Source organism: Colossoma macropomum, unplaced genomic scaffold (genome assembly GCF_904425465.1).
Source record: "Colossoma macropomum unplaced genomic scaffold, Colossoma_macropomum, whole genome shotgun sequence".
NCBI classification, from domain to species: domain Eukaryota; kingdom Metazoa; phylum Chordata; class Actinopteri; order Characiformes; family Serrasalmidae; genus Colossoma; species Colossoma macropomum.
In genome coordinates this window covers 11,590,062-11,602,580 of record NW_023494809.1, presented here as the reverse complement: position 1 = coordinate 11,602,580, position 12,519 = coordinate 11,590,062, and the positions used below count along the sequence as shown (strand labels likewise).

General features: G+C 39.6%; 2 protein-coding genes across 3 annotated transcripts; one reads left to right on the top strand and one right to left on the bottom strand.

Moving 5' to 3' along the window:
- The first annotated feature begins 3,234 nt into the window (after positions 1 to 3,234).
- lim2.5 (lens intrinsic membrane protein 2.5) lies at positions 3,235 to 5,034 on the top strand. 2 transcript variants are annotated; one of them, XM_036558619.1, is made up of 4 exons: positions 3,235 to 3,520; positions 4,084 to 4,233; positions 4,727 to 4,861; positions 4,973 to 5,034. In XM_036558619.1, exons 1-4 carry the CDS (start codon positions 3,346 to 3,348, stop codon positions 5,032 to 5,034), a joined length of 522 nt encoding a protein of 173 aa, XP_036414512.1. In that variant the 5' UTR covers positions 3,235 to 3,345. The 2 variants fall into 2 exon arrangements, with proteins under 2 accessions (XP_036414512.1, XP_036414511.1); XM_036558618.1 differs by having other exon boundaries at positions 3,235 to 3,561; positions 4,017 to 4,233.
- Positions 5,035 to 8,691: 3,657 nt separating this feature from the next.
- On the bottom strand, positions 8,692 to 11,492 carry si:ch211-231m23.4 (free fatty acid receptor 2). Its single transcript, XM_036558649.1, has 2 exons — positions 11,382 to 11,492; positions 8,692 to 9,764 (listed from the first exon to the last, which is right to left on the bottom strand). Exon 2 carries the CDS (start codon positions 9,744 to 9,746, stop codon positions 8,811 to 8,813), a length of 936 nt encoding a protein of 311 aa, XP_036414542.1. The 5' UTR covers positions 9,747 to 9,764; positions 11,382 to 11,492; the 3' UTR covers positions 8,692 to 8,810.
- Positions 11,493 to 12,519: the final 1,027 nt, after the last annotated feature.

Genomic DNA, 12,519 nt, shown 5'->3' with positions numbered 1-12,519 from the left:
TCTCTTTATAGTGGTGATGATAGGAACCAGGGGTCATCATGTCTTCGACACAAATATAGCCATTTATTTACTGTAAAGATGAGTAGTGAACCTGCACATGTCTTCTGAGTTTTATATGCCATGTTTATGATGGTCAAATAGTGGTAAGTGTGAATAAATATGCTTTTTTTAGGAACCAGGCTGCCTTATAACACTACATGTACCTCTCTACCAGGAATAGATTAAAAAAATATAGATTTTAGGCCAAAAATTTCTCAAAACTATCATCAACGTCTTTTACACCAGTGTATTCATAACCATTTCATAGAATAACTTTCAGTGAGGGGAGCTTTTAAAGGTGGACATCTGGTTCCTATCACCACCACTGTGAACATTTCTCTGTAAAGTTTCTCTAAAACAGAGCATTTTGCACCAAACCTCTCTGAATGACTCTGTTTACATTAGAATGATTGCCTTATGCAGAAATTTTGAAAAACTGCTGGAGTTCCCCTTCTTGCTCCAGTGTAATCTGTGAGGTCAATGAAAAGGCCTAACATTTATCATCTTCCAGTCATAAGCTTTCCCGGACAGGTAGCGCTGTAGCCGAGTGTATATGTATGCATGTATTGGAATGGTCATGTGTTTGTTCCGAGTGCGTCCCCCACGGGTTCCGAACAGCATGGCTGGCCGTGGCTTGAAAGAAAGTGTGCACTTCAGCATGTTGCATTGACTACCCAGCACTGTTACTGCAAGCATCTGCACATCCACAGTTCTAGAACACCCAGTACAACAACAAAAAAAAAAGCGACACACATACCCACATGCACACCCACCCTTCCCCCTATACCGTGACCCCACTCCCAACGCTGACCGTGGGCCAGGCCTGAAAGGGTCACGTGGAGCTGGCACCGGCAAGCTCAAGTGCATTTGTTCTGCGCGGACAAACCTGTGTGTTTAAAGGATTTTGCCACCATCGACAGAAAAGCAAGAGGGATAACTTTTTGGAATTCGGCCTAGGGGGTCCTCTTTGACGTTACGCTCACTGCAGGCTCCCCGCTCTCCTGTCTTGCTCTCTCTCCCTGCGGAAAGGTTCACACTTGAGAGTGTTTCTTTATCCTGAAGGACTCAGGTAAGACGCCCACATGCTCTGGAGAATTTGCTGAATTGAATTTAGAAGTAACGTGTAGAATCAGGGTCGATGGCTCACTGTGCGTCATGAAGTTCAAGTGGCCCTATATGTATATAGTCGTGTGCAAATGTTTGAACACCCCTGGTCATTTTTTTTTAGGTGAAAATAAGTGAACTCATCCTCTGCAGAGACTTAAATATGGCATTTTTCTGCAAATCGTAGTGTGCAGTTTCTACCCGTTTGCTGCATTTAACACACCGGGAAAATATAAAGTACAAAATATAATGGGCCTTTTGTACAGGCCTCATTTTATGTTTGTTTTTATTTATTTTTCCAACAACGAGCAGGGGTGCCTAAACTTTTGCATGTGACTGTAGGTGTATATGACCCCATCATTGTATATTATTTCATGTAAATAACTAAATGAACAAAGTTTATGGTTATGTGTATATATATGTTGACTGCACAAGTTTGAACACCCTCAGTCAAATGACATTAGAAAATCAACAGAACATGACGTTTGACCAGAGGCACACAAACATTTGCATATAACTGTGACTACATGTAACTAAACCAGCTAAAGTCAGAGGTCTACATTGAAATTATCATAATCAGATCATAATGTGAACGTGGAGGTTAGTAGAAATAACAAAAAATAGGAAATCCATCTAAATTGAATGCTTTAAATGGTCATTTTTTTGATTTAGCTTGTATTCCATGTACTTAAGATAAAATATCAAATATAACTTTGTAATTAAATCTACGGAGGCCACTGCCAGGCAACAATGTGAAACTCAGTTGGTATTTCATAGCTAAAAAGATTCATTTCTCCCATTGACAGCACAGTTGGCTTTATATAAATACTGCTTCTTGGTCATTTGGTTGTAATTTGGCTGAACCAATAGTCGAGGTTCTAACCAGTTTCCCTCATATTAGCCTTTGGTACCATTACATCTCATTGCCTTTGCCTGCGTCACCATGCAAATAGTATTACTGGCTACTGTCACCATGATTTACATTACATTTAGTTTCAGTGGCTGGATCAAGAGATCAGGGCCTTTCTTGTGAAAGTATGTTTGACTGGTGGTAGGTTTGGTTGATGCAACTTTCTCAAGATATGTGTTCTTACAAGGTACAATTGACATGTTTTAAAAATTTTGAGTTAATAAATGTCCATTGTAAACTGTCTTGACTCAAATGCAATAAAATGGACTGATCACAATTTTCTGAACGTTTCTGGGGCCTTAAATGTGATCCTACTTGGGGGGTGGTGGGTTTGAGGGGCCCCTTACTCACCCCTATCATAGTCCACATATTGCTGGAAACGACCCTTTCAGAGATTGTGGATCTAAAACTCTAAAACCTTCAGTCAGTTTATAGCCTTTTAATGCTAACATCCTCATCTCCTTGTTATTTTAAGCTGACCCTAAAAAGATCCTTTTTTCAGTATTACTCATTGCGGTCAGTGGTAACACAATGTGTCGCATCCTCATATTTCCTCACCACATAGTGTAATGTGTCGAAAGTGTCACATATCTCTCAAAACTCATGAAAGGCTTTGTTTGTTCATGCTTTCTGGCTTGGAAAGGAGGACCTTCGCAACAAATTCTAAAGCATTCAGTGTAGGAAGCTGAATACATATTCAATCTTAAGAATTTTTTTGCCATACTTGCATCTAATAGAGTTGATAAGGCCCAGTACAGATGATATAACATATGCGTCACTTACTCACTTGCATCAGTGCTATTTAACGGTCATTTATCACAGGTTGTTTCTAAAAATGACCTGAAATTAATGCGCTTCTTATCCCATTCTTAGTCATTCCTTTATCCATATCTACTGTGTGACTGTACGCATTGTCCACTGTCTGACTGTGTTTTGCTAGCATTAGCACTGTGATTGTACCCTTTTTTTGAAACCAGTGGTCAGTAAGTCACATCATATTATATTTTTGTAGAGGATGATGTTCACACTTTACATTATAGCACAGAGTCCTCTGGTCTGACTAATATGGTTGAAAAGGACTACATGAAATCAGGCTAGCGAAAGCTATAGGCTACTGAATTAGTCTACCAAACGGCACAAATTCAAAATGTCGGTCCTAGCCGTCACCCTTCGTACTGAATGTTTGGTGGCAAACAAAGAGAAATGCTGTGCACTAACATTGCCATGTGATCCTCTCTGGCCACGCTGAATGCAGTGTGTTCAGCTTTGCAGCCTCCGCAGCATCTATCAGGATGTATAGCTTTATGGGAGGAGGCCTATTCTGCGCCATTGTGGGGAACATCCTCCTGGTGGTCTCCACGGCCACCGACTACTGGATGCAGTACCGCCTTTCTGGCAGCTTCGCTCACCAGGGCCTGTGGCGCTACTGCATGTCCGGCAAGTGCTACATGCAGACAGATAGCATTGGTAAGTCACATGCTAATCAGGTCATCAGAGCTAATGGTGACGTTTTCTGGTGATGTGAGAGATATGAAGTGAACACTGGTTAATATTAGGTTATATTTGGTTAATATTATAACCCTGCTGAAGAAAACATCACAGCACAGCATGAATTCCAGTGCTGGTTTAACTGGTCACCCAGCATGATCATACTAGCCTCCAAAACACAACATACGCTGATTTTGCTGGTGAGCAGCTATGCTATGCTATGCTGTGCTGGTCTATGCAGGTGTTTTAGCAGGGTGGACAGATTAGCTCATAGCTAATGTTAGCTAACAGCTGACAAATTAGACCAAAGCACTATTAATATGAAATATTTCTGATCACTTAATCACTGATTTAAAAAAAAAAACAACCTAGCACACCCATAGCGAACGTTTGCTAATTGCTAACATGTCTATTTGATAAAAACACAAATACTAAAACGTAGAAGTGCTAAATGCCTAAATGTAAAATCTATCAGTTCTCAGTTGGAAAATTAGCGTACTTGCTAATCTACTGTCTTCTCTTTCCTCTTTCTCTCCCCTCAGCATACTGGAATGCCACAAGGGCCTTCATGATTCTGTCCGCGATGTCGTGTTTCGCAGGAATCATCGCCGGCATCCTCTCCTTCGCTCACTTCTCCGCTTTTGAGAGGTTCAACCGTTCCTTTGCCGCAGGGATCATGTTTTTCGTTTCAAGTGAGTTCCTAGCCTGCTGAGTGCTAAATTATTCAAAGGGCTAAAGCTGCTAATACTGAGGCCCTCATAACTCGTGTATAGCTCATTGGTAGCATGTTGCTAATTGTTAGCCACATCTTTGTGTGCATTTTGGGTGAAGTAGGCATTTAACCCACTTAAGTGTTTCAGGTATTCACTTTCACCCCTTCTAGAAAAGCTTATAATGAATGTTAATGAAGAAATAATTTATTGCAAGTTATTCTGGAGCATTTCTATTAGTTCCTTCATCAAAAATGACAAAAAACGGAGATACAAGGTTTTGTCCAGACAACAATGATGTGTTTTGGATGCTGGTATGCTGGTCAACAAGCATGACCATGCTGGGTGACCAGCTAAACCAGCACCAGACCAGCATAAACCAGCTTAGACTAGCTTTGACCAGACCTAAGCAGTTTCTTAACAGTTACTGACTCATTTATAGTAGTAAGCTAACCTAGATGCTAATTCTCGGCAGCTCTCTTTGTTCTGCTTGCGATGGCTATCTACACCGGGGTGACGGTGAACTTCTTGGGAAAGCGTTTTGGTGACTGGCGTTTCTCCTGGTCCTACATACTAGGCTGGGTTGCCCTGCTCATGACCTTCTTTGCAGGTGGGTAAAAAGACGATGATAGCCATTTTCCTTGTAGCCTCAACAGATGATCTCTGAGGCATCATGCTGTAGTCAGCCATCAGTCTCAGTGTGAACTGATTTGCTTTGCAGGTATATTTTACATGTGCGCCTACAGGATGCATGAGTGCAGGCGAGTGGCCGGTCCGCGCTAGAGGGACGAAGAAAAAGGAACAGAAACTACGATGACAAGAATCAGGACGAGAACGAGTCTGCAGTTAGCAGGCCTGTTCACAGCAAAATCAGTGCTTCAATCAGTGACGTCAGGGCTGCCTCACAGAGTCAAAGTAAATGCGGGGAAAGCAGCTGAAAAATAAAAGGCGCCTCAAGTTCTCTGCCTCTGCGGTTCTTGCTTCACTCTTACACAGTCCATATCAGGACCAGTAGCAGTTAGGTCATTAGCACTAAATGTATGGCTATGATGGGAAATGAAAGTGAAAAAAGATAGAATTTTAAAAAGAGTTCAGATCAAAATGTTATGTTCATGCTGGTTAGATTTTGAAATAAATTTCAGACCATTGAAAAAATAATATTGTTTATTGCTTTTGTTTATTTAATATTTTGAATTACAACCACATTGTATGATTATTTACATTTACATTCATATCCATCTCACTGCTGTTAGAAAAAAACTTTGTATCTCCAAAATGAGGACTTTACAGGAGAAGGAAAAACCTACTTTACTTTTAATGTAAGTCAATGGAACCGGACTTTTTTCCAAGTCATTTTGGGCCATTTAGTTTGGTCTATTTAACAGAAAATGTATGCACAATATAAAGGGCAACAGGAATTCGAAATGATGAAAACTGAGATATGAGGTTTTGTTCTGACAGCAGATATATATATATAGTTTGTTCCCTGTACAGGATGGAGGATGTGCACATATTTTCACTTAGAAAACATGTAATTTGACTCATTTAAACTTTTTGCATATAACTGTGAAATAGTATCTGAGAAGTTTGCATAGAAGTTTGTACACTTGCTTGATGCAGGCACATTGAAGGCCTAGAAGGCCTAATGCAATAGACTATCAGGCCTAATGCAATAGACTATCAGGATAACTGCAAAGTGCAACCAATTTAATTTTGACAGGTGTTTTTTTTTTCTGAAGAAAATGTAATTTTTTTGGAAATTTTGTTTGTATTCATGTTTAGAGGTAAGGAGCAAACAACTGACAATGCTACCTTTGTGTGCTGTTGATGCAGAGCTTGTATTAATATTGTGTACCAATTAAAGGCATTTTTATCTCTTTTTTAGGTGGATTTAAGTCAAAAATTTAGAATCAATTAGTTTTTTCCACTGATTTTTATGATAAAGTGACAGACTAGAAAACTCCCCTTCTGATGATGCGTCTTGAAGATGAGAGTTACTTGAAACTTTATAAACATGTGGGTGAATTTTTGGGCCTGTTTTGATTTTTTTTTCCTACAAACTCATGAATGCAAGCCAGATAGCTAATGTTACCGCTAGGAAGCCAAATATCTTACTGCTGCTGTATTAGCTGTCTTCAAATTGTCATTACAGTGGGGAGAATAAATTACCCAAACAGAGCTGTGCTAATGTTAGCGTAGTTGTATTCATTAGCCTATAGATCAGTGTCTAGACTAGCAGTCAGGATTTGGTGACACCACAGGGATTCCCAATGGTTGTATGATGTGTTTGTACAATGCATTCTGGGTATTGTGGTGAGAAATTCTCTCTAACTTATGAAGATGAGTGACATAATGCTGCTCTGCAAAATACAAAAAATATAAAAATAAAATATTAAACTCTAGTTTTAGGTTAGCTCAAAACTGACCCAATTTAAAGGTTTTAACTGTGGTTTTATTTGTCCTTCCATTTCCTTTTTTAGCTGCCTTACTGTAAGCTCACTGCTGCAGAACATTTCTAAATCAAGCCTCAAAGTGTCTGAATTAAAAAAAAAAAGCACAGAAAAACATGGATCTCAAATTCGAAGACTGGGTTAAATACGAATAATAAAGGAGTGAGCAGATAAAGCTGGATAGCTGCATCTAACAATGAGCAGCGTACATTTTAGGTACATCTTTCATTTAATATAAACACCTTTTAGCTATTCGTTCAGTGTATGTCCATATTAAGAAGTCATTGCATAGCTGAGTGTAAAGCATTCACATTAGGAATAACAGTGCAGTGGAGCTTGAGGCTTCTTTGTTTGATCACAGTGAGAGCATTGGGATTGCTGATTTGCTTTCAGAAGACACAAGCTGGACATTAGATGGACATCAGCCATTCTCTTAGTGCTGTTGATATGTTGTTGAACTAGATGCAATTAAAGGGCCCATATCCTAAATTTTATTTTTCCCCTCGACATCCACTTCATGACGTTCGCCGGAGTGTTGGGGTGGGGTTCCCTGGTGGAAATGTTTTTTTTTACCCCTGTACTTTTTTCACAATTACTCAACAGGAGTGTTCAAACTTCATATTAAACTTTATCAATATAAGCTATTTTTACATGTAGAAGCTGATGAGAAGATATGGTGTGTAGGTCTAATACAGGGGTTGGCAACATGCAGCTCTTTTACTGCCCTGTTGCAGCTCCACAGCAGAATTAGATTTATAGGTAAAAATAAAATAATCCTCCTTTGCAGTGAAATAAAGCTCTGCTGATCATTCTAACACAGTTTAAAAATAAATGGTCTTAAACACTGGAGTTAATGTAGCCTATATCCACTAATTCATTAACCTTTAAACCTGAACATTGGCTTGCAGACTGTTGGTCACCATAGCAATGCAGACAACAATGTTGCCTAGCTAGTAACTAAAGAAATGGCAAAGAGAGAGATTTAAGATGTACATTGATAATTTGGAGATTAACAAACTTATTTATTTTATTATATATTATATTATTATATATATATTATTGTATTTATAAGCAGCTGGTTTCCTGATAAGTTCATTCTGTAATGAGAAACTGTCAAACATTAAAAAGTCATGAAGCTGAAGTCAGCTTCTCGTTCACCAGATTCTTGTTTGAGTTTTCCCATTCCACCTTAAATGATGCAGCAGTTACATTCTTGTGCCTCAGGCACCAATTAAGGTAGATAAGGAAAATTAGGACAAGAAGCTGGTGAATGAGAAGCTGACGTAAAAAGTTGAACGTTGAGAGGCATTTTACAAGAAACTTTTTCACTTTTGTGGAAAACTTTCCTGCTGGAGATGTGAGAAAAGCGGCTACAGCTGAGCTAAAGCTTTAATCTGTACTAGGACATTAGCTAGCACATATTAAGACATATTTTCTCTTTACTCTCATGGGAGGTTCAAGACCCCAAGAAGACTTGCTCAATTTGAACACTGGTTTTAAGTATCAAAAACAGTTTCATTTTTACACGGTAAGTAAAATCTTACCTCTATGGGGGATCTCTTTAACCTTATGGGGGGTCCAAGACTCCCTAACCCCCCTCCCCAAATTCGAAACCTGGTTTTAAGTACCTGTTTAATTTGTACATGACCATTTTCCAACTTGCTTTGAATTAAATATCCTGTTTTTGTTGCATCATTAAGACTGTTGAATGGAAATGACCTCTCTTCTGATTGGCTACATCATTTAAAAAACAGTCCGGGTTGAAACCCTCCTTATAACTTCATGAATGCGTGGTACTAAACTGCTGTGGGTTGAAAAGGTGTAAATCCATTGGTTTTTTGGCATCAACTTTGTTTTATGGGCTGAGAGGTCAATTTTAAAACTTTACAAATGTTAATATATCAAAAAAAATGTGGAAAATGTTATGTTTTACCCATGACATGTTGTGCTAAATTATGGCTCTTGTGCTTTGATGTTAGGCCTGATAAGCCCTCGCACAGGATGTTCTGCAACTGAAGCCTTCACTGACAACGCAGTTCAGTCCAGAGTTACATTTGAGGCCAATGCTGAAAGCGAACAACTACAGTCTATGGTCTTGCTATCTGTATCCTACAACATAATATTCTGGGAATCTACTTCCAGTTCATTTGAGGCGTTAGGGTTTGTGCCTTTGTGGCGCCTGAAGGACAAGAGTTTCCAGAAGGAGATCTTGGTGGTGTTTCGATAGGTAGTGGAGGAAAAGTAGAAGATGATGGGATCCAAGCAGGCATTCAAGGTGCTTAGTAGCAAGGTGTAGTATCTCCACTGTGGGCTGTTGTTGGAGCTGTAGCCCACCACATGAGAGATGTTATAGGGCAGGAAGCACACCAGAAAGACGGTCAAGGTGCCCAATGCCATCCCGATGGCCCGCTGCTTCTTCTCCTTGGCTATGCGAGGCCTGGTGTAGAGGATCCAGATGCAGTTGAGGTAGCAGAACATGCACACCAAGAGGGGCACCAAACAGAGGACCACGAAGAACTCCAGGCGCATAGGGAGAACGATTTTGCTCTGGCTTTCGGTGAAGTTCTCGTAGCACGTCGTCTTGGGAATGGTGCTGTTTTCGTCGTTCATATGCACCACCACAAACACGATGGTGCAATGGGCTCCGCTGAACAGCCAGATGAAGACGCTGCCAGCGACGGCATAGAGGAGCTTGCGAAACTTTCGGTAGGCGATGGGGAAGGCCACTCCCAGGTAGCGGTCGACGCTGATGGCCATCAGCAGCAGCGAGCTGGTGTATATGGTGGTAAAGAAGACAAATGACGTGATGGAGCATAGCACCTTGGATAAGTGCCATTGCAGGCCGGACGCCGCCTCGTACATCTTCAAGGGCAGGAAGAGGAGGAAGAGGATGTCAGAGGTGGTCAGGTTCAGTAGCAGGATGTCCGTAGGAGTGGGATTGTCAATCAGCTTCCTGATGAAGGCATAAATGGCCAGGATATTGGCTGGCAGGCCGATTAGGAAGGTTACGATGTAGGAGGAGAGAAGCACCCAGTGGTTTATCATCGCGTTAACTGCAGGATGCTGGAGGAACAAGATTGAGATGCTGCTTTATGGAAATTATGAAGCAAATTAACCAAATTAATGCACATCTTACAACCATGGAAATGGCTCTGCGGTAAAGGGGAATGCAGAAATTGCACAATTTGTGATTTAAACAAAGTCATTCAGAGTGTTTTGATGCCAGGCACCTCATTTAGAGAAACTTGCTGTCTCATCCACAGTGGTGATACGAGCCAGACATCTGAAGCGTCCAAGGCCTCCAAAAGCTCCTTCACAGTTATTACAATCACAATATTACAATAAACCTAAAGGGGAACTCCACCAGTTTTTAATTTCTACATAATTAAATGGTTGGGATTTAAACCAAAGCCATTCATCCAGTGGTTTGGTGTGAAATGCTCCATTCTAGAGACACTTACTGAGTCAGAACGGTTCACAGGAACCAGACATCCACTTCTAAAAGCTCACTCACAGGAAATTATTACATAAAATGGCTATGAATAAGCTGCCTGATGCCTGGGAAATTATTTTACAGTAGTTTTGTAATGAAGTTTTGGCTTAAAATGTCTTGTTTATCCATTTATTTAGTTCATGCAGGGCATTGTAAGGCAAAACAGTCCCCCAAAAATGTATTTATTTCAAATTTTTCACAAAATTACACATAAAAACTACATATAAAAAAGACACATGTAGGTTCACTGGTGGTTTTGGATAGTAAATAAAATGTCTATATTTGTGTTGTAGACATTGCAACCCCTGGTTCCCATCACCACCACTGTAAAGAATCTGAATCTGTAACTTTGTCTATTAAAAACACTCTGAATGACTTGCGTTGTACATATCACAACACTCATCACTTCCATTGTTCTTCTCTCACTTATTTCTACCATGTTTCTCTATAATGCACTTTATCACATTAAATCACTCTGAATAACTTTGTTTACATAATGATTTAATTATGCAGAACTTTTGAAAATTGATAAATATTAGGACAGTGCCACTGTCACTTTTTCTTGTATTTTCTGTGTGGGACCCTCTATTTTAGATAAGTGTAATGCAACTAAGAGATAAAGAAAACCTGACCTGAATCAAATACCTTTTGTTGAGTTTCACTCGTACTATGAGTCATAAGCATCTGCCTTGACTGTGTGCTGCTTAATCATTTACCAAAAATGTCCTTTGTGGTTTGATTGTGAATAACCACATTACAAATAAAGAGCTTCGTTGCTAGTGTACAAACATGCACACGGACTGGAAAAGCAATCAGTTTACATTTCCTGGATTAATAGTTGACCTTTTTTCATGTCTGTGTGGTCAAACAATGTCAATCATTAGAAAACTGGATTAAAATACATGCTTGGAACTGATTGGAAATGGGAATGCTTGTTTTTTTTTTTTTGCTATTCCACCCATGAAAACCTCAGCCCGCACGTGAAGGAGTGAGGTTTTAATGGTGTAAATATCATTGCTGATCCGTCTGTAACTGCTCAGGACATCAAACTAACACATTCTGTTTATTTACTTCAAAATTAATGAGAAGATGGAACAACAGAAAGCCAAGCAGAGATTGATACAGTATCATTGAAATAGTGTCAATTAAAAGAAAAAAACACAAAAACAAACAAACAAAAAACTTACCCTGACAGTGATGTCCAGTGTTACAATAAACAAACTCTCACTTCCTACAATCCGCACCCAGTTTTCACTGTTAAATAGTGCAGTCTAACACCGCATTACCTGAGAGGTTTAGGAATCTGTGGGTCCAGATGCACTGTGTAATCAGCACAAACAGCACAAAACAAGCCACAGCCTTCGGAGAGCTCAGGAAGTCCATGCAAATCTATTCTAATTGACGGCACTTGGACACGTTCGCGCTGCAGCAGGAGATAATATCTGACCAAAACTACTACACTGAGCCTCAGAAGGACAGTGTGAAGGTTTTAACCCAGTGAAACATGATTCACCATGTATGGAATATACTAGCTCATACACTTTGTAATTTTTATCAGTAGATTTGATGACTGCATGCAGCTGCAGTTTCCTGTCAACTTTCCCTCAGTTGAAGGCACTTCAAGAATCCCCCAAAAGACATTAACTTCAAAACAGCAGTCTGAATAAAAACACATTGTCACTGTCCAAAACATAACCCAACGCAAGGTAGTATGTCCATTACAATGGGCAAAAGTGCATTACAATGTGCAAAAGTTTGAGTAGTCGAATTACATGTTCTGTCGATTTTCTAAGAAATAAGTTATTAATAAGTTAACGGCAACACTTTCTATGAATGTCACGTTTGTAAGCAACTAAAAGCACATTTATAGCATGTTATAATGCATTCATAAGGCATTATAAACATGGTTATAAATATTTATAAAAATGAATTACATTGAATTACACTTCATAGCCATGTTTATTATGCATTATGAATTGTTAATACAATGCATTTTAAGTAGTGTCAATAACATGTTATACTGTCAGTGCCAAAGACGTCAGTCCCAGCTCGGAGAGCGTAAAGTAAAGACAAATACAGAGGTTTTTTTTACACCCTGGGATTTCCAATATTTTATTTCTCAGCTTTACATTACATCACAGCAAACCAAGTACCCATGAGTTCCTCCCCTGAACCCCCTCTGACATCACACTGAGCATGAAGCTACTGTGGAGTGAAGGCCTGGAGAGGGAGAGGCGAGAGAGTAGAGTGCTGCCATTGTAATTTGTTCCCTCAGTGGTTTTAAAGTCAAGCGCTACAAACCTTCACTCACTAACATCACTACAC